Here is a 24,979-nt window from a genome sequence, read left to right as displayed (position 1 = left end):
GCGCCGCCGCAAGGTAAATTACAGGGCCCTATGTGTGGGGTGCGATGATTCCGGATGTGTGCAATGAACACATCCGGCATCATCGCGTCTCCAGAAGGGGGCGGGGCTTTGGGCGGAGCGAGTTTTCCGCTCCGTCCAAAGCGTCGGCCATCCTGAAGGTGGACACAAACCCTAACGGTTGTTGTATAGATGTGTCTGCTGCTAGAGCTCTGTGTGGCATTGACCTGGTCTCTAATCTGAGCTGCTATTAACCTGTGATTCCTGAGTTTGGTGACTCGGATAAACTTATCCTCAGAAGCAGAGGTGACTCTTGGTCTTCCTTTCCTGGGGCAGTCTTCATGTGAGCCAGTTTCTTTGTAGCACTTGATGGTTTTTGCCACTGCACATGGGGACACTTTCAAAGTTTTCCCAATTTTTTGGATTGACTGACTTTCATTTCTTAAAGTAATGATGACCACTCTTTTTTTTTTTTTACCTTTACTTAGCTGCTTTTTTGTTGCCATAAAACAAATTCTAACAGTCTATTCAGTAGGACTATCAGCTGTGTATCCACCAGACTTCTGCACAACACAACTGATGGTCCCAACACCATTTATAAGGCAAGAAATCCCACTTATTAAACCTGACAGGGCACATCTGTGAAGTGAAAACCATTCTCGGTGACTACCTCTTGAAGCTCATCAAGAGAATGCCAAGAGTGTGCAAAGCCGTCATCAAAGCAAAAGGTAGCTACTTTGAAGATCCTAGAATATAAGACATAATTTCAGTTGTTTCACACTTTTTTGTTAAGTATATAATTCCACATGTGTTAATTCATACACTGTGTGCAGGAATTTTAGGTAAGTTGTATTTTAGAGGATTATTTTTATTATTGATCAACAACAATGTTCTCATTCAACCCAAAAGACTCATAAATATCAAAGCTTAATATTTTTGGAAGTTGGAGTGTTTTTTTAGATTTGGTTATCTTAGGAGGATATCTGTTTGTGCAGGCAACTATTAGGCTGCCGTCACACTATCAGTATTTGGTCAGTATTTTACATCAGTATTTGTAAGCCAAAACCTGGAGTGGAACAATTAGAGGAAAAGTATAACAGAAACATAGGCACCATATTCTGCATTTATCACCCACTCCTGGTTTTTGCTTACAAATACTGATGTAAAATACGGACCAAATACTGCTATTGTGACGGCAGCCTTACTGTGCAGAATTATTAGGCAACTTAATAAAAAACCAAATATATTCCCATCTCACTTGTTTATTTTCACCAGGTAAACCAATATCACAAAATTTAGAAATAAACATTTCTGATATGCAAAAACAAAACCCCCCAAAATTAGTGACTAATTTAGCCACCTTTCTTTATGATGACACTCAGCAGCCTTCCATCCATAGATTCTGTAAGTTGCTTGATCTGTTTACGACCAACATTTGAGTGGAGCAGCCACCACAGCCTCCCAGACACTGTTCCGAGAGGTGGACTGTTTTCCCTCCCTGTAGATCTCACATTTTATGAGGGACCAGGGGTTCTCTATGGGGTTCAGATCAGGTGAACAAGGGGGTAATGTCATTAATTTTCTTCTTTGAGACCTTTACTGGCCAGCCACGCTGTGGAGTAGTTGGAGGCATGTGATGGAGTATTGTCCTGCATGAAAATCATGTTTTTCTTGAATGATACCGACTTTTTCCTGTACCACTGCTTGAAGTTGTCTTCCAGAAACTGGCAGTAGGTCTGGGAGTTGAGCTTCACTCCATCCTCAACACGAAAAGGTCCAACAAGTTCATCTTTGATGATACCAGTACCCCACCTCCACCTTGCTGGCGTCTGAGTCGGAGTGGAGCTCTCTGCCCTTTACTGATTCAGCTTCTGGCCCATTCATCTGGCCCATCAAGAGTCACTCATTTCATCAGTCCATAAAAGCTTTGAAAAGTCATTCTTATGACTCTTCTTCTTATTCTTGGCCCAGTCTTGACGTTTTATCTTATGTTTCTTGTTCAAAGGTGGTCATTTTTCAGCTCACGCTTCAAAAGTTTGGCAATTTCAAGACTGCTGCATCCCTCTGCAAGACATCTCACAATTTTGGACTTTTCAGAGCCCGTCAATTCTCTCTTCTGACCCATTTTGCCAAAAGAAAGGAAGTTGCCTAATAATTAAGCACACCTTTATATAGAGTTTTGATGTCATTAGACAACAACCCTCCTCATTACAGAGATGCACCTGATTTACTTAATTGGTAGTTGGATCTGAAGCCTGAACAGCTTGGAGTAGGTTAACATGTATAAAAAGTATCATGTGATCCAAAAACAACTTACCTAATAATTCTGCACACAGTGTAGTTTTGATGCCTTCAGTGTGAATGTACAATTTTCATAGTCATGAAAATACAGAAAAATCTTTAAATGAGAAGGTGTGTCCAAACTTTTGCTCTGTACTGTACATTTTTGGCTTGTGTTAATGCAGTTTTCCTTCTGTCCTTAGGTAAGTCCCTCCAGGTTTTAATTCTACCTTACATAGTAAATTAGGCTTGTGAAACATCATGGCACGAAAACCAACTCCTAAAGCCCCCGTCACACTTAGCGACGCTGCAGCGATACCGACAACGATCCGGATCGCTGCAGCGTCGCTGGAGAGCTGTCACACAGACAGCTCTCCAGCGACCAACGATCCCGAGGTCCCCGGTAACCAGGGTAAACATTGGGTAACTAAGCGCAGGGCCGCGCTTAGTAACCCGATGTTTACCCTGGTTACCATCGTTAAAGTAAAAAAAACAAACGCTACATACTTACCTACCGCTGTCTGTCCCCGGCGCTCTGCTTCTCTGCTCTGGCTGTGAGCACAGCGGCCGGAAAGCAGAGCAGTGACGTCACCGCTCTGCTTTCTGGCTGCCCGCCGCTCACAGCCAGACCAGAGAAGCAGAGCGCCGGGGACAGACAGCGGTAGGTAAGTATGTAGTGTTTGTTTTTTTTACTTTAACGATGGTAACCATGGTAAACATCGGGTTACTAAGCGCGGCCCTGCGCTTAGTAACCCGATGTTTACCCTGGTTACCAGCGAAGACATCGCTGAATCGGCGTCACACACGCCGATTCAGCGATGTCAGCGGGACCTCAACGATCAAAAAATGGCCCAGGCCATTCCGACACGAGCAGCGATCTCACAGCAGGGGCCTGATCGCTGCTACGTGTCACACATAGCGAGATCGCTACTGAGATCGCTGTTGCGTCACAAAACTTGTGACTCAGCAGCGATCTCGCTATGTGTGACGGGGCCTTAATGTTAGTGTAGAGGACATTGAGCATTGAGTGACCTAATTATTGCTTTGAGCCTCGCACGATATGATATCTCTTCCCTTCAGTACATTATGAGGGTTACCATTTATACTAAATTTTGGCCATTAATTTCACACTAGAAAAACGATACTTCTCTATCTTTTTTTTTTTTTTTTTTGGTCACTACTGAAAAAAAAAAAAAAAAAAGTAGTCCTCTATAGTGAAATAAAGATTATGGACACTGCTGTCAAATATGTTGGGTGCTCATGGGCATATAGACAGATTTAGCGTGTACCCCATTGGAGCTTTCCCCACATATATGCCACACAAGTTAGAACAGAAGTGGCATGTGAACGAAGCTTTATATGGATTTAGCAGAGTAAATGCAGGTAGCACAAAATGTAACGGGTCCACGGGACTTTCCAGTTTTACAGTCCAACCTGTGGCTTGGGCCTCCTTGCACTGTTCCTCTGAGAGTTTCAGCAAAATGCTGCATGGAGATCTATTATTTTGCTGCCTGGGCAACATAGTGTGGGAAGGTCACTGTTACATCAGGACACTGGTTACAACAACGGCCTTCTGATTTGTTATCTGTTAAATGAGTCTCTCTGCCCAGTATAACAGTATATATTAGTCTTGTAGGGTATACAGCCCCTATAAAAATCCTACCCTTACTGTTCTAGTCGCTGACAGTAAACTGGAGAAACTGGCTTTATCAAATATGCAGATTGCGGATCTTAGTGCACCCTTTGTGTGACCGAGCTGCTTAGTGCACCTGTTTGCCTACTGGTTTGCTTTCCCAGCCTTCTTAACTGCTGATTGACAGGACCCCGGTATGCCTGGAGCGAGCACGGTCTGCTGGAAAAGCTCGGCCACCCAGTGGTGTCAGTCACCAGTGAGATGGGTGGGACATGCAAACCAATGGGTGGAGCAGTGCGCTGAGCCTCTTGGCCAGGCCAGGAGTGCCCCAAATGCCATCTTTAGCGTACTCCTCATTACACTTCTGTTTCAAAGCCACAGTGTTTATATGCCCTCTGCAAGGCTGTGTGTTTGTACTGGCAGAATGGACTGACGGACTTCTCTTAAGGGCAGAGACAGACTGCCGTATTTCTAGTGCGTGAATGGCATCGCACTGCACGGACTGGCTGGCATCTCTCCTGACCTGAGCAAGACAGCGTGATTGATTACTATGCAGCTGTCAAGCTCAGACTGGCCGGCATCTCTCCTGACCTGAGCAAGACAGCGTGATGTATTACTATGCAGCTGTCAAGCTCAGACTGGCCGGCATCTCTCCTGACCTGAGCAAGACAGCCTGATGGATTACTATGCAGCTGTCAAGCTCGGACTGGCCAGCATCTCTCCTGACCTGAGCAAGACAGCCTGATGGATTACTATGCAGCTGTCAAGCTCGGACTGGCCAGCATCTCTCCTGACCTGAGCAAGACAGCCTGATGGATTACTATGCAGCTGTCAAGCTCGGACTGGCCAGCATCTCTCCTGACCTGAGCAAGACAGCCTGATGGATTACTATGCAGCTGTCAAGCTCAGACTGGCCGGCATCTCTCCTGACCTGAGCAAGACAACCTGATGGATTACTACGCAGCTGTCAAGCTCAGGTCAGGAGAGGCGACAACCAGTGCGAGGCTCACCATGCGGTTCTCGCAGGAGAAATACAGCAGTCTGTCTCTGCCCTAAAGGACATAATGTTGTCACTACTGGCATTACATTTGCCTGGTTAACAAGATGTGTTAATGGATGTGAATAAAGTGCTGTAACTTTTTATCAAAAGGATCAAATGTAGCTAACCATTTATTGGGGGGCAGCAGGATGGACGTTTAATGGCCGTCTAAGGGTATGTGTCCACGTTCAGGATTGCATCAGGATTTGGTCAGGATTTTATGTCAGTATTTGTAAGCCAAAACCAGGAGTGGAACAATTAGAGGAAAAGTATAATAGAAACATATGCACCACTTCTGCATTTATCACCCACTCCTGGTTTTGGCTTACAAATACTGACATAAAATCCTGACCAAATCCTGATGCAATCCTGAACGTAGACACATACCCTAAGGATGCCTTTATACTGATGGACCAGCTATTAAATGACTTCCGATTGGCTACATAAAAGCCAATCACGAGTCGTTTAATGGCCTGCTTATACAGGCCAACTGAACGTCCATGTGCACAGAACGATCGGTAATAGATTGTCTTGTGCACATAGAATATCATGTGATCAGCATCTTTTACACAGGATGATGTGACGCCAAGAAAGCTAATTCTCCAGTCGGCCCTGCCACCAGATGTTGTTGCCTTGTCCTGTGCAAATACCGTATATGTGTAGTGTAGGCATGTTGGTATACTCACCGGCCACCATCTTCACAGTAACCAGCCAGTATCAGTATACACTATTTAGGATCTTACAGGTAGCTTGTACTTGGCTTATTTTATTTTTTTCTGGCCTCATTTAGAACACATTTAGCCTTTTATGACACTAATGTATCTAACCCACTCCAGTTTTTACTGGCTAATGCTATTGTTATTTGCCAACAAACGCCCCAAGGCTCTGATGGAGCAGTAGTGCCATCTGCAGGTCAATTCTGAAAATGCAGAATCGTGACCAATTTATAGCAAAGTGTATTTTGCAAAAAATGTAATAGATAAGTAATGGCAAACCATCTCTTTTAGTTGAAGCTTCCTGTCAGAATGGTGATGAAACCATGGAAACAATTGAAGCTGCTGAAGCACTTCTTAATATGGACTCTCCAGATGCATTACTGGATGAGAAAAGATTAGGTAAGTGTGAAGTGCTTTATGAATTAACGGTTGTAATTTCAAGGCTGATAAATTCCCACTAGGCAATGAGTTTATGCATGAGGAAATAATGTACAAAAATAACAAGCTTGAAAAAGTCTAACCTGGTCATAAATATTAGGTGAAATGTTGCGGACATAGCTTAAAAAAAAATAAAACAGCTGAGCACAGAGAGAAGTATCGGCGTCCTATGAGGGAAAGACAGTACTAGGTCTCCCAAAATGGTCCTGATAAAAACTATAAAAACTACAGCTCTCCCTGCATAAACAAGCTCTCACACAACGTAGACAGAAAAATAAAACGTCTTGCGTCTGAATGTGGCAACCCAAATTACATTTTTACTTTTTAAAGGTGCAGTGTTTTTCTATATATAAAAATACTTTTTTATTGCTTTTGAAGGAACACTCCAGCATTTTTGTTATTGTTCCCGCTGTCTTCTGTTGTTCTGAGTTTCATTGACTTACATTCAGAAAGTGACATTCAGCTCCATACAGAAGATGCTGAGCGAATAGGCAGGTCATAAATGGGATCACATGATACAAGACTGGTGTTGGAAACTGCAGAAGACTGCAGCCGTTAAGTATTGTAACATACTCTGCAAACACAATACTGATTGCTAACAGGGGACAATGAAAATAACTCCATTAAAAGCAATAAGGTTAAGAAATAGCTATAGAAATTTGTTTCTAGGTCATTTTTTTTTACTATAAAGACCGTAGAATTGAAATCTAGTTATCAATGGTGCAATTGCATGTTTTCACAATTCTAATCCTCAAAGAATAAATAGATAGGAGAAACACGGCACTCTTGGTCTATGGTGTTGTAGGTGCCCAAGTCAGGTATCCGACCAGTCAATGTATAATATAACAAACTTGGCACTCAAAATGTGAACAATAGGAGTTCCTACTATTATGCATCCAGACAAGAAAAAGGGTTGTTGAATGTTTTCAGTCCGTCACAGGACCTTCATCAGAACATTCTGGGCAACTGAATTGCACAACAGGAGCGCCCTTCTTGTGCAATTCAGTTTTCCTTATCTCTAGCGCTTTTTCCTGACCTCACAGCACCCAGCAGCTGTTCAGCCTTACCCGCCATATCAGGCTCATTAGCCGGACGCTAATCCTCCGTATACAAGTATTCCTTTATATCCCGAATGTTCTGATGAAGGTCCTGTGACAGACCGAAAATGTTCAGCAACCCTTTTTTTGCCTCAAAGAATAAATGTTACAGCAAATTATATTGTCATACAAAAGTCCACTCTGCACGCCATCTTGACTGAAAAAAACCAAAACAGAAATGTAGTAATTTTAGCAAATTTATTAAAAAAGAAAAACTGAAATATCACATGGTCATAAGTATTCAGACCCTTTGCTCGGTATTGAGTAGAAGCACCATTTTGAGCTAGTACAGCCATGAGTCGTCTTGGGAATAATTCAACAATCTCTGGAGCTCAGTCAGTGATCTTGGGATTCCTCTTTACCTCACTCACCAAGGCTCTTCTCCCGCAATTGCTCAGTTTGGCTGGACGGCCAGGTCTAGGAAGACTTCTGGTGGTCCCAAACTTCTTCCATTTAAGGATTATGGAGGCCACTCTGCTCTTAGGAGCTTTGAGCACTGCAGACATTCTGTTGTAACCATGGCCAGATCTGTGCCTTGTCACATTTCTGTCTTTGAGTTCCTTGGCCAGTTCCTTTGACCTCATGATTCTCATTTGGTCTGAGATGCACTGTGAGCTGTGAGGTTTGATATAGACAGGTGTATGCCTTTCCAAATCAAGTCCTATCAGTTTAATTAAACGCAGGTGTAAACGAGGAGTAAAACTATCTCAAGAAGGATCACAAGGAAATGGACAGCATATGACTTAAATACGAGCGTCTGAGCAAAGGGTCTGAATACTTATGACCATGTGATATTTCAGTTTTTCTTTTTTTTATTAAATTTGCAAAAATTTCTACATTTCTGTTTTGTTTTTTCAGTCAAGAACTTTTTTGAATTTACAAAATGGCTACAAGGTAACAGAGTGAAAAATTTAAAGGGGTCTGAATACTTTCCGAACCCACTGTATATGTAAGGAAGAATAGGTAGGAAGGGGATGAAAAAAAAAAAAAATGCCTGGCGTGGTACAGGGGTAAAGCAGTTGAGGTGATGAGAATGATGACTTTCATTTTATTGATGTTTCTAGCGAACATATTTGGAGCAGAAGATGAGCTGATGGTCACCCCAATCACACACGTGTCCGTCACCGTAGATGGAATTCCGGAGGTGATGGAGATACATCAGAACATTTATCAAGAGCCATTAGACTCTCCTCCTGATGACCAGCCGAAAAGGAAAAAAGGTTTGAAGCGTTACCTGTAACGTACTGTCACCGCTGTCTTCTCTAGTTCTTAGAATTGCAGCCAGTTTATATGGCCGTCAGCCTGAAGAGGTTTCTATACAAGCTGATATTCTTTCTTCTATAATATTTCCCTTAGGAAGAAAAACTAAGACTACTCGCTCCGAGTCCCCCACCACTACTCCAAATATATCTGTGAGGAAGAAAAGCAAAGATGGGAAAGGTAACACTGTAGCTTATTAACTGCTCGTCCAGCCGGCAGTGGTCACCCATCCCCTTAATCATGCATGTTCACCTTTAGTGTGCCCGTTATTTCATTTGGAGTGGGGGATACGCACCTCCGGTGATACTTATTCTTGGAGCAAGAAAATAGTCTGACGTGACAGGCCCAGCCCATCTGAGCGCAATTTCTTGTATAAAAAGATGTCAGCACAAAATTGGTCTCAATCTAATGTGTATAATCGTCAGTGGAGACGCCAACCTTCCTCATATATTTGGGAAGGCATCATGACAGGTGTTGGCCATATTGGCAATTTTCAACGTTTAAGTTATTAAAGAGAACCTACCAGCTGATACGTCCTGCCAAATCCACAGGCATGTGTCCGGTACTGGCAGTATGCTTTTAGCCATATATGTTTAACCTGGAAACACTGCGGCGATTCAGAGAAAAACCATATAGTAGCCGCCGGGAACCGAGCTGCATGGGAGACTAGTCAGACAGGTTTGTCCATAGCGGCTTCTTGGTCGGTGACTGGTTTCTCCCTGCATGTGTGTATAGGGAGAGACCGATCACTCTAGGACAGCGGGTGGGGAGACGCAGCGGGGACCCGCCTGTCCCGTTAGCCTCCCATGTGACTCGGTCTCCAGCACTGATTACACTGTGGTAGTCTCTATAACGCTGCAGCACTCCAGAGTTAATCATTCATGAGTAAAAATCATACATCTGTGGTCTGATGCATGCAGCCTGTGGATCACTGGTATCAGCTGTCAGGTTCCCTTAAAGTAAAAGATACCAGAAAATGAATGAGAGCGATGAGTATAAACTGTGTGCAGAATTATTAGGCAAGTTGTTTTTTGGATCACATGATACTTTTTATACATGTTGTCCTACTCCAAGCTGTTCAGGCTTGAGAGCCAACTACCAATTAAGTAAATCAGGTGCATCTCTGTAATGAGGAGGGGTGTTGTCTAATGACCTCAAAACCCTATATACACTCATGGCCAAAAGTATTAACACCCCTGCAATTCTGTCAGATAATATTCATTTTCTTCCTGAAAATGATTGCAAACTCAAATTATTTGGTATTATTATCTTCATTTAATTTGTCTTAAATGAAAAAACACAAAAAGAATTGTCCTAAAGCCAAATTGGATATAATTCCACACCAAACATAAAAAGGGGGTGGACAAAAGTATTGGCACTGTTCTAAAAATCATGTGATGCTTCTCTAATTTGTGTAATTAACAGCACCTGTAACTTACCTGTGGCACCTAACAGGTGTTGGCAATAACTAAATCACACCTGTGTCCTTGTGTGTATCACATTGAGGATGGAGAAAAGAAAGAAGACCAAAGAACTGTCTGAGGACTTGAGAAACCAAATTGTGAGGAAGCATGAGCAATCTCAAGGCTACAAGTCCATCTCCAAAGACCTGAATGTTCCTGTGTCTACCGTGCGCAGTGTCATCAAGAAGTTTAAAGCCCATGGCACTGTGGCTAACCTCCCTAGATGTGGACGGAACAGAAAAATTGACAAGAGATTTCAACGCAAGATTGTGCGGATGTTGGATAAAGAACCTCGACTAACATCCAAACAAGTTCAAGCTGCCCTGCAGTCCGAGGGTACAACAGTGTCAACCCGTACTATCCGTCGGCGTCTGAATGAAAAGGGACTGTATGGTAGGAGACCCAGGAAGACCCCACTTCTTACCCCGAGACATAAAAAAGCCAGGCTGGAGTTTGCCAAAACTTACCTGAAAAAGCCTAAAACGTTTTGGAAGAATGTTCTCTGGTCAGATGAGTAGAGCTTTTTGGGCAAAGGCATCAACATAGAGTTTACAGGAGAAAAAAAGAGGCATTCAAAGAAAAGAACACGGTCTGTACAGTCAAACATGGCAGAGGTTCCCTGATGTTTTGGGGTTGCTTTGCTGCCTCTGGCACTGGACTGCTTGACCGTGTGCATGGCATAATGAAGTCTGAAGACTACCAACAAATTTTGCAGCATAATGTAGGGCCCAGTGTGAGAAAGCTTGGTCTCCCTCAGAGGTCATGGGTCTTCCAGCTGGACAATGACCCAAAACACGCTTCAAAAAGCACTAGAAAATGGTCTGAGAGAAAGCACTGGAGACTTCTAAGGTGGCCAGCAATGAGTCCAGACCTGAATCCCATAGAACACCTGTGGAGAGATCTAAAAATGGCAGTTTGGAGAAGGCACCCTTCAAATATCAGGGACCTGGAGCAGTTTGCCAAAGAAGAATGGTCTAAAATTCCAGCAGAGCATTGTAAGAAACTCATTGATGGTTACCGGAAGCGGTCGCAGTTATTTTGGCTAAAGGTTGTGCAACCAAGTATTAGGCTGAGGGTGCCAATACTTTTGTCTGGCCCATTTTTGGAGTTTTGTGTGAAATGATCAATGCTTTGCTTTTTGCTTCATTCTCTTTTGTGTTTTTTCATTTAAGACAAATTAAATGAAGATAATACCAAATAATTTGTGTTTGCAATCATTTTCAGGAAGAAAATGAGTATTATCTGACAGAATTGCAGGCGTGTCAATACCTTTGGCCATGACTGTAAGGTGTGCTTAATTATTAGTCAACTTCCTTTCCTTTGGCAAAATGGGTCAAAAGAGAGATTTTACGGGCTCTTAAAAGTCCAAAATTGTGAGATGCCTTGCAGAGGGATGCAGCAGTCTTGAAATTGCCAAACTTTTGAAGCGTGATCACCGAACAAGCAAGCGTTTCATGGCAAATAGCCAACAGGGTCGCAAGAAGCGTGTTGGGCAAAAAAGGCGCAAAATAACTGCCCGTGAATTGAGGAAAATCAAGTGTGAAGATGCCATTTGCCACCAGTTTTGCCATGTTTCAGAGCTGCAACGTTACTGGAGTAACAAAAAGCACTAGGTGTGTGATACTCAGGGACATGGCCAAGGTAAGGAAGGCTGAAAAATGACCACCTTTGAACAAGAAACATAAGATAAAATGTCAAGACTGGTCCAAGAAATATCTTACGACTGACTTTTTAAAGGTTTTATGGACTGATGAAATGAGTGACTCTTGATTGGCCAGAGGCTGGATCAGTAAAGGGCAGAGAGCTCCACTCCAACTCAGATGCCAGCAAGGTGGAGGTGGGGTACTGGTATGGGTTGGTATAATCAAAGATGAACTTGTGGGACCTTTTCGTGTTGAGGATGGAGTGAAGCTCAACTCTCAGACCTACTGCCAGTTTCTGGAAGACAACTTCTTCAAGCAGTGGTACAGGAAGTCGGTATCGTTCAATAAAAACATGATTTTCATGCAGGACAATGCTCCATCACATGCCTCCACCTACTCCACAGCGTGGCTGGCCAGTAAAGGTCTCAAAGACGAAAATATAATGACATAGTCCCCTTGTTCACCTGATCTTAACTCCATAGAGCAGAGGTGTCAAACTGCATTCCTGGAGGGCCGCAAACAGGTCATGTTTTCAAGATTTCCTTGTATTGCACAGGTGATAATTTATTCACCTGCACAGAATGATTCCAGCACCTTGTGCAATACAAGGAAATCCTGAAAACATGACCTGTTTGCGGCCCTCGAGGAATGCAGTTTGACACCTCTGCCATAGAGAACCTGTGGTCCCTCATAAAATGTGAGATCTACAGGGAGGGAGAACAGTCCACCTCTCGGACAGTGTCTTGGAGGCTGTGGTGGCTGCTGCACGCAATGTTGACCGTAAACAGATCAAGCAACTGACAGAATCTATGGATGGAAGGCTGCTGAGTGTCATCAAAAAGAAAGGTGGCTATATTGGTCACTAATTTTTGGGTGTTTTGTTTTTGCATATCAGAAATGTTTATTTCTAAATTTTGTGCAGTGATATTGGTTTACCTGGTGAAAATAAACAAGTGAGATGGGAATATATTTGGTTTTTATTAAGTTGCCTAATAATTGTGCACAGTAATAGTTACCTGCACAAACAGATATCCTCCTAAGATAGCCAAATCTAAAAAAAAAACCACTCCAACTTCCAAAAATATTAAGCTTTGATATTTATGAGTCTTTTGGGTTGGTTGAGAACATAGTTGTTGATCAATAATAAAAATAATCCTCTAAAATACAACTTGCCTAATAATTCTGCACACAGTGTATATGAAAAATGAGAAAGCGCAGTAGAAAGTTATCAGTGCTGGAATTTGCAGGCTCTATAACTGCAGCATCAACCCTACTAGGCTCCCATGACAACACTTCCTGTCAATTCTCTGGACTTGTTTAGCTTTGCCATAGGGAACAAGGTGCGGCTCCACATTACCAGCAACATCCTAACCACATCTATGTGCTGGTACATTTTTTTTTTGTGAATGTTGGTGTAGATTGACTCGGTGTCCTGGGAAGAAAATTGTATTTATGAAGTGAAAGGGAGTGTGGTATTCATCGCTGCATTTCGGGGAAGATTCACGTCTAGTGACGTGGGTTTTTTATTTCTTATATTTGTTTTATTCTAGGGAAGAAACCTTTAATTAGACATTTGCAGGAAATGGGAATGATATAACTCTAATGACTTGGCTATTTTTGCTTTTATAGGCAATACCATTTACCTTTGGGAGTTCCTACTGGCTTTGCTACAAGACAAAGCTACATGTCCCAAGTACATTAAGTGGACCCAGAGGGAAAAGGGCATTTTCAAACTGGTGGATTCCAAAGCTGTGTCTAAGCTTTGGGGAAAGCACAAAAACAAGCCGGACATGAACTATGAAACGATGGGTAGGGCTCTCAGGTAAGCTCATACACAGGCAGGCATTGTATGTGTTCTTATAACTCCTCACCATATGCTTGCCGCTTAAAGGGGTCATTTGGTCCAAAATAAAGTTGGCAGTCACTCTGTATGACTGCAGACTCTTGACAATATGCACAATTCTCCATACAGGTTGGCGTACAGGTAGTGATCTGAAAACTTGCAGTCATCTGTCGACTAGTCTCCCCCTGGTTTGTTTGGAGAGAAGAGAATTGAGAGAAGAGCAGGATTCTAGACTGTGGCCACCCATCCACATAAGATGACCCCTTGAGCAACATCCATTTTTTATGCTAGTTATACAGTCTGGTGCTGAAATATGTCAGCCATTGTATTCCCACTATTAACTGTTGTATATGTCAATGACACATCACTTTGTGATCACCAAAAAAACTTGTGTTAAATAGTTTTTTTTTAATTGTTAAATTAACACAAATCCAAAGGTTAGGAGATACCTGATCGATGAGTGTCCAAACTTTGGAGAACCCTGCAATCCCAAGATAGCGGCCCTGCAACCCATCGTTATTCACCTGTATTGACGCTGGGCCCGGGCTCTATTCCTTGGCCTGTAGCTGGCACCCTTTGCTGAGGTTCATCCGGATTTTCTCAAGTAGCCTGGTGAATGCCTGTGACATCACTTAAGGCCCAAGGTTTTCGACTCGGACAGCTATGTGTATCTGAGTTTTCCATAAGCATTGCATTCAGTTACCCTGTGACTGGCCGTTTGTATAATTATCCATTTCTCTCAGCTGGCAATATTCACTTAAGAAAACTACTGTTAGTTTCTCAACTATCTGCATTTACTTTCTGGCTCAGACTTGCAATTAACCCTTTGTCTGGTGTAAGCATAATGAGCTCTTTGGTGCCCTTCACACTGCATATGCTTCTTCAAAAATATGTATCTTTTTTTTTACAAGCAAGTATTTCATTTGACTCCTCATAATTGCTGCCTTTTTTCCCTGCCTAGGTCCATATTTCTACTGGTTGGATAGAACTGTCTACCCTGCTGTTCTGTTGGTCAAAAATGACCGACTTTGAACTTCAATATTCTTTAAAATATTCAAGATGCGGCTCTGAAACCCTTGGCCGACCGACCCATCTTCATTTAAGTCAATCAACCACAAGTTTCAGAACCGCATCTTGAACACCCCAAAAAATACCAAAGTTCAAAATAGGTCTCCCCAGACCGAACAGAACAGCAGGGTTAACCATTTGTTTTTATTGCAACTCCTGGGCTACCTATAATCTATAGTTCCTGTGTCTGCACTCCTGCTTCTGTGCCTTCTGGTGTTTTCTGCTCCTCATGTCTACTTGCTGTCCTGCATATTCTACTGCCCTGTTCCTTGCTGATACAAGTGTCATCCAGAAAGTCCTGCTCGCTGTGTATTCATCATCGGTCCTGACCTGTGGCTTAGGGAATCCTCCTCACCAGGTGAACCCATAACAGAATATTCTGAAATTGGATTTTAAAGGTGCAGTGGCATCTACATCATTTCCGTTCAAAACTGAGGACTTTTTTGTTTGGTTATGCATTTAGCTGTGAGTCCAAAGCATGTTGTCCGGTCTACTTCTCAGCCCACATGTACGCAGAGCCTCAAACACCTGCTAAGGCCTAATTCTTACTTGGAACATTCTTCATAGGGAACATCACTACATATTTGCCTTTTCTTGCCCATTTTGATGCAGATCTGAAAGCCTTCTGAGGCTTAGTGTACCAGTGCATCATATAACTTGAAATTTATTCCCAACTATTTCTTTTTTTCTGACTGTCTGATAATGGCATTTAATTTTTCTTTTATCTGGAAATGCTTTGGGCTGCAGCATTATGGGAAAAAGACAAGTCCTTTAATGCACTCGCTATCATCCTTTGTCTACCTTCCATAGTGTTTGATGAACCAGCTCATGTCCACTTAGCCGATGATTTCAAACTCTAGTCAAGGGATTACCGTATTTTCTGGCGTATAAGACGACTGGGCGTATAAGACGACCCCCAACTTTTCCAGTTAAAATATAAAATCTTCTCAGTTGGGGGTTGTCTTATATGCCGGGTGTCGTCTTATAGGGTGGGTGCGGAGCAATCTGCGGTCGAAGTATATAATGGGGGGGAGTGAGCTTTTAGTCATAAAATTAGCTTTAGAGGAATAGTGACATCCACTTGAAGGAGTGAAGTTCCTGATGACCTCTATTCGACCACATAAATGTGGAATATCTGCAGTCAAACCAGTTGCTGGATTCCTGTCGTGCTCGATTGTCTCTCTTCTCACAGTTTGAATTCATTATCGCCTACCGCTCTTCTGAGAAAAAATACGGGACTGATGTTCTATCCAACACATTTGATCCATATGATGTCTCTGAAGATACCCCAATTGAACCTGAACATTCTCTAGTCTCAAAAGCACTCAGACCCAGAAGTTTTATCTTTGACCCATTCTTTTCTTCTCTCTGGTCATCCAGATGTCACATGAACTGCTGAAGTCCTTTTTCATTTCTACTGGAGACCCCAATGGAAACAAGACTGCATAGAATTTGTGGCATTTTGCCCTTAGTGTGCACAGTTCACACTCTCATTAGAGTTGGATGCCTGTCCTCGTCAGCCTCTTCATATACCACAATAAATCTAGGTTGTGACTTCTATGAACTTTGTCACTGATCTTCCTTAAGGGTTCACTACTATTTAGTTTGTAGTGTTTCTCTAAGATTACTCATTTTGGTCTATTACCAGGACCTCCATTTGCTCCACAGTTGACCCATGTGTTTTTAAAATAAACTTTCTGATTCCACCATATCCAAGGTCTGACCGTGGTGTGCAATTTGTTTCTAGGTTCTGGAAAATGCACAGCAAGAATCTAAAAATCTCTTCCAACTTCTCAACCTATCACCCAGTCAGTGGAGCAGTATATCCAAATTTTTCCAATCAAGATGCTTCCCTGAGCCAAATTCACCACAACAATTCAGTGTCCTAATCTTCTGGGAAAGAAGTGTATAGTTGACAACCTGCTTTTCTTCAACCTATCACATCTAAGCGTCCGCTTCCTGCTGTGAACAGCGTCTCTTAGAACATTCATAACGTTTGATCTGATGTGTAGTCCAAAGTGCGAAGGACACCGTTGATCTGTTTCCATCATTTCTTCCTGAGATGAGGTTTAGCTTTCCACCAAGAACATCCATTTAAAGACTAGTTACAAGACGTTGGCTTCTAAATTCATTGGTCCATTCCAGATTAGTCAGTAAATTTAAATATGGCCACTTTCCATCTGAGGCTAATACTGTCCTGTAGTAAGAGATTAACCATATTTTGGACTGTAAAAAGGTTCATGGGAACCTCTTTAACTTAACAGACTGGAAGGGATACGATCTCGAACAGAGGTGCTCGTTCTCCAAAAGGAATATTAATGCTCCAAACTTTCTCTGGAGATTTGAAGTCAAGCATCCTCTTTGTTTTTGTACATACTAGTCTGGGAGGGACACAAAAAAGCCCCTTTTTTAATTCTTTTTTTTTTTTAACTGTTACTCGCCTTTCTTAGTTCTAAGGCCAAACGCGGCTCCCTTTTACTATAGCAACTTCCTTTTGCTGTGGTCCATTTGGGGTTTCTCAAGTAGCCCGGCAAAGTCCTATGACATCATCAGGCAAGGTCTTGTAAGACTGACTCTTGTAGCTATGTGTGCATATTCAGTAAGCTTGGAGTTTGCCTCACCATTCATTTCTCTCAGCTGACAATAATAATAATAATCTTTATTTTTACATAGCGCTAACATATTCCGCAGCGCTTTAAAGTTTGCACACATTATCATCGCTGTCCCCGATGGGGCTCACAGTCTAAATTCCCCATCAGTATGTCTTTGGAATGTGGGACCAAGTACGGTATTCAGTTTTCCTGTTCATCACTGCTGCCTGTGGCTAACCATTTATTTGCTGATTATTACGGTCTGCTGTAAGTATAGCGACCTTTTTCTAGTTCTGTTGATACTTCAAATGCTGGCACTACAGTGTGTATCATCTTTACAAGGAAGTATTCAGTTTGCTAATTACTATTGCCTTTGTCCTTACTAAGGACCATTTATCTGCTGATCGCATACCATGGTGTCTTTAACCAATTGTTTGCTGCTATTCCTGGGCTGACTATATATGTCTACACTCCCAAATCTGTGTCTTCTGAGGTTTGTTCCTTCGCTTGTTCAACTTCGTAGAGCCAATTTCCCAGGTTTGAGTGCCCATCTTAAGGTACCGTCACACTAAGCGACGCTGCAGCGATACCGACAACGATCCGGATCGCTGCAGCGTCGCTGTTTGGTCGCTGGAGAGCTGTCACACAGACAGCTCTCCAGCGACCAACGATCCCGAGGTCCCCGGTAACCAGGGTAAACATCGGGTTACTAAGCGCAGGGCCGCGCTTAGTAACCCGATGTTTACCCTGGTTACCAGCGTAAAAGTAAAAAAAAACAAAATAAACACTACATACTTACCTTCTGCTGTCTGTCCCCGGCGCCGTGCTTTCCTGCACTCACTGTGAGCACAGCGGCCGGAAAGCAGAGCGGTGACGTCACCGCTCTGCTTTCCGGCCGCTGTGCTTACACAGGGCAGAGAAGCAGAGCGCCGAGGGATAGACAGCGGAAGGTAAGTATGTAGTGTTGTTTTTTTTTTTTTTTTACTTTTACGCTGGTAACCAGGGTAAACATCGGGTTACTAAGCGCGGCCCTGCGCTTAGTAACCCGATGTTTACCCTGGATACCAGCGAAGACATCGCTGAATCGGCGTCACACACGCCGATTCAGCGATGTCAGCAGGAAGTCCAGCGACGAAATAAAGTTCTGGACTTTCTGCAGCGACCAACGACATCACAGCAGGATTTTGATCGCTGCTGTGTGTCAAACTGAACGATATCGCTAGCCAGGACGCTGCAACGTCACGGATCGCTAGCGATATCGTTTAGTGTGACGGTACCTTAAGGCTGGTTTCACATTAGCGTCTGTGCGCCCTGTGTTTCATAATAATAATAATAATATTTTTTATTTATATAGCGCCAACATATTCCGCAGCACTTTACAATTTAGCGGGAACATGTACAAACAATAAATTCGGTACGAGTTAAGACAATTTAAACAGTGACATTAGGGGTGAGGTCCCTGCTCGCAAGCTTACAATCTACAAGGAAATGGGGGGACACAATAGGTGAAAAGTGCTTGTTATTTCAGGTCTGGCAATTATAATAAATAGGGATTTTCATACAAAGCTGCATGATCCGGTCATCAGCCTGTGTGTTTAAGTGCAATAGTTTCATCCGCATTGATCCGCATGCGTCACACGTACCTATCTTTAACATGATGTACACATGGACATGCATTTGCATGCGTTCGTTGGCGAATGTGTACAGATTCGTCGTTTCGAGGTGCAACATGTTGCATTTTTGGAGGCGTCAAAAATCCGTCAAATGTGGTCAGGCATGCGCATGGCGATGAGTGCGTTAAAAAAAAAACCTCATTACTGTCTATGGGAACGAAAGTGTACTACTTACTGCGCATGTCCAGGGACTGGTTGAGACACGCCCATTTAGACACGCCCTCCTGGAAATATCGAACGCATGTGCATAAACGCAAATGCAGGCAAAAAACACATACAAATGCATGCACATACAGCTTTTTTCTTTTTCTGACATGCGTAAGCTGATGCATATAAAAAACGTTGCATAAACATGCATTTACATGCGTTTTGGCATTCGTTTGCGTATGCAGATGATATGCTACGCACATATATGCAAATGTGAACTTAGCCTAAGGATTGCAGGAGATAGTGAAACATTTGAGCAATAACTCTTTATCACATTTATACTTTTATTATTATAAGTATAATCAAGTGCAATAAATGCCTTTTGGTAGGGTAAGCAAAGTGTTCAGATTCTAACAGCGTATATCTGTTTGCTTCCTGCAGGTACTATTACCAAAGAGGTATTTTAGCAAAAGTGGAAGGCCAACGTCTTGTATATCAGTTCAAAGAAATGCCAAAGGATCTCGTATATATTGACGAGGAGGACTCGAGCTCTGCTGAATACTCAGGAAATTTGCATTCTCCAGTTTCTACTCCCAATAGAAATCAAGCACGTGTATCTAAAGTGTCTCCAAATGCTGGACCAAGAGGATGCTCAACCACTGTTGTAAGGTCACCCAAATCTTCAAAAGTGAAAGAACTAGAGGAGTTTAGCCAGCAACAATTATTACCATCAGATATGCTGAGGACAGTGATTCCTACGCCGTCGCCTCATCCAACTCAGCTATATCGGACAGTCCATCTAATGTCTGGGCAGCCTACCCCTGATCATGGCCTAACATGCACCATTCAGAATGATAACATGTCTTCTGTACAGGCAATCAGGTGAGTTATCTTTGGAGTATAATGGCAATAGTACAATGTCAGGACTAGGATTTTATAGTGCTATGTATTAGATTCCAGAAACCAGACCACTTCAATGGACACTATCCTTAGTTCAGTGATTATTAGTGATGAGCGAATATACTCGTTACTCGAGATATTCTGAGCACGCTCGGGTGACGTCCGAGTATTTTTTAGTGCTCAGAGATTTAGTTTTCCTCACCTCAGCTGAATGATTTACAGTACTAGCCTGCTTGATTACATGTTGGGATTCCCTAGCAACCAGGCAACCCCCACATGTACTTAGCCTGGCTAATAGCTTTAAATCATTCAGCTGAGGCGATGAAAACTATATCTCCAAGCATTAAAAAATACTTGGAGGACACCCAAGCGTGCTCGGGAAATTCTCTCGAGTAACAAGTATATTCGCTCATCACTAGTGATTATCATTAAAGGGGATATCCAGGACTTTGAAAAAAAAAAAAAAAAAGTACCGTATTTTTCGCTTTGTAAGACGCTCCGGATTATAAGACGCACCCCAAATTTTGAGGAGAAAAATAGGAAAAAACTATTTTTTAATAAATTGGTGGGGCGTCTTATAATCCATGCGTCTTATTACTTACCGGGGGTTGTGGTTGTGGTTGATCAGGGTCCCAGGCTCGTTGCCGGAGGCAGGAGTGGAGCATTGCTGCAGGCTGGGATGAGGGGGTCTGCAGGGGGCTCCTGTGCTGCAGGGGGGCTCCTGTGCTGCAGGCTGGGATGAGGGGTCTGCAGGGGGCTCCTTTGCTGCAGGCTGGGATGAGGGGTCTGCAGGGGGCTCCTTTGCTGCAGGCTGGGATGAGGGGTCTGCAGGGGGCTCCTGTGCTGTAGGGCTGTCTCCGGTGCTGCGGGGGGCTCTGGCGACATTTTGTGAAAGACCAGAGCCCCCCGGCAGTTCTTCCATGCGTTCCAGTATGACTAATTCCGGGAAAATGGCCGCCGGAATCTCGAGAGATGAGATCTCAGCGCTGAAATCTCATCTCCCGAGATTCCGGCGGCCATTTTCCCGGAGTCAGTCATACTGGAACTAACTCCGGGAAAATGGCCGCCGGAATCTCGAGAGATGAGATCTCAGCGCTGAAATCTCATCTCCCGAGATTCCGGCGGCCATTTTCCCGGAATTAGTCATACTGGAACGCATGGAAGAACTGCCGGGGGGCTCTGGTCTTTCACAATATGTCGCCAGAGCCCCCCGCAGCACCGGAGCCTTCAGCATCACCCGGGGCAGCAGCGGACAACCCCGGCAGTGGCGGCGGACGACAGCGGCGGCAGGTGGTAGCGGCGGCGGACACCCCCTCCTCCCAGCCTGTAATGGTAAGCGGTATATCCGCTTTGTTAGACGCACCCACATTTCCCCCCCAAATTTGGGGGAAATAAAGTGCGTCTTACAAAGCGGAAAATACGGTACCTACGTGCCTATTGTGGCCAGCTCCGTTCTTCGCTGGCACAGAGCGGTCACAGATGGCTCCTGACGGCGATTCTGCTGACATCACGTCAACAGAACGGCGGCTTCTTTTCTACGCTGCAGTGTTGTCAGGGACTGCTGATGTCTTTCTCATTGACAGCCGTCTCACTACTACTACTACTACTCCTCCTCCTCCTCCTCACCCTCACCCTCACCACCCTCCTCCTCCTCCTCCCCCCCCCCTTCTCTTCCTCCTCTTCTTCCCCCTCCTCCTCCTCTTCTTCCCCCTCCTCCTCCTCTTCTTCCCCCTCCTCCTCACCCTCCTCCTCCCCACCCTGCTCCTCCTCACCTTCCTTCTCCTGCTCCTCACCCTCCTCGCTACCGGCCTATTTGTGCTAAAGCAAATTTTTTTTTTTTTCTTACAAAGTCCCTCATATTCCCTTTAACACACATGTTCATTTGTCCTTGACATGTGTAGACACTTTGGCCCTGATTCATCAATGTGATTACACCAGAATTGTGGTTTAAATCACTTTGCGGAATTTGGTGTTTTTCATGCTAATTTCATACAGCAAGTCAAGATGAACGTAGATGGGGTGGGACGAGTGACTCCACAGCTTGTCTAATTCATGACTAGCAGACCTCTTGACTGGATTAAGATTTGTGGTGAGGCACACGGAGGTGCACGCCACTTGTCAGATGCTCCTGTTAAGAAGTGTGTGCCTCCTAATGTATTCCCCCTCATAGAGTGGTGTTCACGCGAGTCTTTATGAATCTGGGCCTTTGTCTTGCGGTCTTGTCCTTGTTCGGCTACCACTGCTAGCCTGCTGCAATACCTAGGCATGAGTAATACACAAAGAAAACCTTTTAATCATCAGCAAAAGTGTCCATTTTTAAAACGGTAAATTGGAAATTTGCTGGTTTATTACAAACACTTGCCACTACACCTTTCTGTAAAGATGGGAATAACTCTTAAATGTATAAGAAAAAGGCATTCCCTGCCAAAATGTCACATGAGCCTTGACAGACCAGGCACAGTCCTCACTTACCTAATGAAAGCTGTCCTGCAGCTGAGGGCCACTCCTGCAGTAATATGTGCATGCTATACAATGTCCATTCCGGTGATTGCAGTACAATAATCCTGCTTTACTCCATATTTGTATCTGTTCTCTTTTCTATCTATGTTTGAATGTTGATATCTGTGTGTTCTAGAACGATCCAGTCTCCAGGCCAGGTCCCAGTTGTGGTGTCGCCAGGAAATCAACAGCTGCATACTGTAACACTCCAAACTGTGCCTCTCACCACCGTGATAACAAGCACAGACCCCACCGCTCCGGCAGGGTCACAGAAATTTATACTTCAAGCCATTCCTTCGGGACAGCCTATTTCCGTACTCAAGGATAATATGGTGCTACACCCTCAGAGAGGCGGATCGCCTCCACCGTCCATTGTCCTGAGCTCTAGCCAGGTCCAGCAGGTTCTTAATGGCAGTGTTCAGGGGCTTTGCAATGGAACAGTCAGTGTGCCTTCATCTCCAGCATTCAGTGCAGCCACTCCAGTAATGACCTTCTCAACAAGCCCATCACCTCTGGTTCACCAAACTCCAGGCACTGTCATCACATCAGTTATCAAATCCCCAGAGACCAAACAAACTCTTGTTCCTCTCGCCAGTGATCAAGGTCCCCAGGAAGTCACAGAGCAAACTGCTGAGCAAACTGAGCAGAAATATCCCCCTCCATGTGTACTGGTGGTAGCAAATCCAAATGGATTTCCAACCCAGATGGAAATTAAAAAGGAATACGACCCATGGGAGTTTGACTCAAATTAATACTATAGATAATTTCTATATATTTAAGATTTTCCAAATGTGACGGGCTCTTCCTCAATATTCTCTGTATTCATTTTTTTTTTTTTTTTTAAAGAACATCTATATTTTCATAAATCCTCTTCCCAGTATGTGATACTCTAGCAGTAACACTTTTAATTTCTGTTCAGTTGGTTTTGATTTTTTTAAGGTTTTTCTTTTATATAGAATCTTAATCAGGAAAGTCAATATTCTTCATAAAGAATTCCACTTGGGCGCATCGCTTATTCCAGGACCCCTATGTTGAAGGAACGTGCCTTTTATTGTTCTATACAGACAATATGTAACTGTTGATGCAAATATTTTTAAGCTGTTTTTGACAATCTTCCGGTGCGCTTTCTGTAAATTCTATTTTGTTAGTCTGTAAATAAGAAAAGCCAATACAGCTTTATATGCTAGCCATCTGTTTCTGATCTATGACTACTTAAGGCCAGAATATCCGAAGAATCCGATGTAACGTCACTGAGGTTTTGCACTGTTCTAAAGACCTTTCTTTCCAGTCTTTTCCATGTGTTACTCTGTTCCGTCTTCAGCAATAACTACTGTGCCTTTGTGTGATCCAGCTATGCATTACATTGGAATATTGCAGGTATCATGAAAGCAATGTAATGGTATAGAGGAGCTTTTTTTACTTGTAAATAATGTATATTTACTTACAACCCTGGAAACAAATGCTGAATATCAAATAAATACAAACATAATTTCTGTGCATTCAGAGAAATTCCGACCAAGCAAATTATTTTATAAACTCAAGAGATCCATATATGTTTAGAGTTCAGATGTTATACTATATTGATAGAGATGAAATTTGTATTTAAAAGAAAACGTTAAACTGTTGAAATACTTTTCCAGCTGTTTTTGTATTTTTAATTGGTTTATTAAAGAATAAATCTATCTTCACAGAAAAACATTTAGATACCTGCCTTTGATTTCTTTTTTTTTTTTTCTTTTAAACTTGATAAAGGAGTAGTGAAAATAATTAGATTTTCTCCCCTGGGTTCCTTACTGGAGTATTGTTCACTAAATCATCTATGCTTCCTAAAAGGTATGGTATTGAGCTATTAATGACTTGGTTTCTATAGCCAAAACCTTTTATTTAGGCCTTGTTTGCACGTAGCGTAAATGTTGCGGTTTTCCATTGCATTTTTGTGTCCAGAAATTAGCTGCTTTTAGTTTAAGCAAAGTGAATGATTTTATCCAAAGTTGTGCAAGTATTTAGCAATTGCTCAAATACCAGTTAGGCTACTTTCACACTTGCGTTTTTAGCAATCCGTTGCAATCCCCATTCCCCAATGAATCCAGTTCAAACTACTAACACTGATCTACAAAGCCATCCATAACCTGTCCCCTCCCTATATTTCTGAACTAATCTCCCAATATCTACCCTCACGTAGTCGCCGATCCTCCCAAGACCTCCTACTCTCCTCCACACTTATTCGTTCCTCACACAACCGCCTCCAAGATTTCTCCCGAATATCCCCCATCCTCTGGAATTCCATGCCTCAACACGTCCGACTATCCACCACCCTCGGCTCCTTCAGACGGAACCTGAAAACCCATCTCTTCAAGAAAGCCTACAGCCAACAATAACCATTCTGCCGCCTCACCATCGCCAGAGCCACCCCATCGCCAGAGCCGCCGCCTCGCCCCTACCTTCTGTCTCTTCCCCACTATCCCATAGAATGTAAGTCCGCAAGGACAGGGTCCTCTCCCCTCTGTACCAGTCTGTCAATGTAAACCTGCTTACTGTAATCGATATCTATAACCCTGTATGTAACTCCTTTCTCATGTACAGCACCATGGAATTAATGGTGCTATATAAATAAATAATAATAAATAATGCTGAAAATGTGCTCGCATGATGCATTCTTTGCCCATAGACTTGTATTAGCGACGGATGGCCA

The 24,979-nt window shown here is 43.1% G+C and overlaps 1 protein-coding gene across 5 annotated transcripts in view; it reads left to right on the top strand.

Moving 5' to 3' along the window:
- The window catches only part of ELF1 (E74 like ETS transcription factor 1), a 209,955-nt gene extending 185,970 nt beyond the window's left edge, over positions 1-23,985 (top strand). For all 5 annotated transcript variants that reach the window (XM_069758204.1, XM_069758208.1, XM_069758205.1 and 2 more), the window contains 6 exons: positions 5,957-6,064; positions 8,265-8,420; positions 8,557-8,640; positions 13,196-13,388; positions 19,330-19,770; positions 22,424-23,985. In XM_069758204.1, the coding sequence (XP_069614305.1) occupies positions 5,957-6,064; positions 8,265-8,420; positions 8,557-8,640; positions 13,196-13,388; positions 19,330-19,770; positions 22,424-23,039 (1,598 nt within the window). In that variant the 3' untranslated portion in view covers positions 23,040-23,985. The remainder of the gene's footprint in view (positions 1-5,956; positions 6,065-8,264; positions 8,421-8,556; positions 8,641-13,195; positions 13,389-19,329; positions 19,771-22,423) is intronic.
- Positions 23,986-24,979: the final 994 nt, after the last annotated feature.

This window comes from Ranitomeya imitator, chromosome 3 (genome assembly GCF_032444005.1).
Source record: "Ranitomeya imitator isolate aRanImi1 chromosome 3, aRanImi1.pri, whole genome shotgun sequence".
NCBI lineage: Eukaryota > Metazoa > Chordata > Amphibia > Anura > Dendrobatidae > Ranitomeya > Ranitomeya imitator.
Note: the sequence above shows the minus strand (reverse complement) of the source record. Positions and strands in the feature narration are given on the sequence as shown.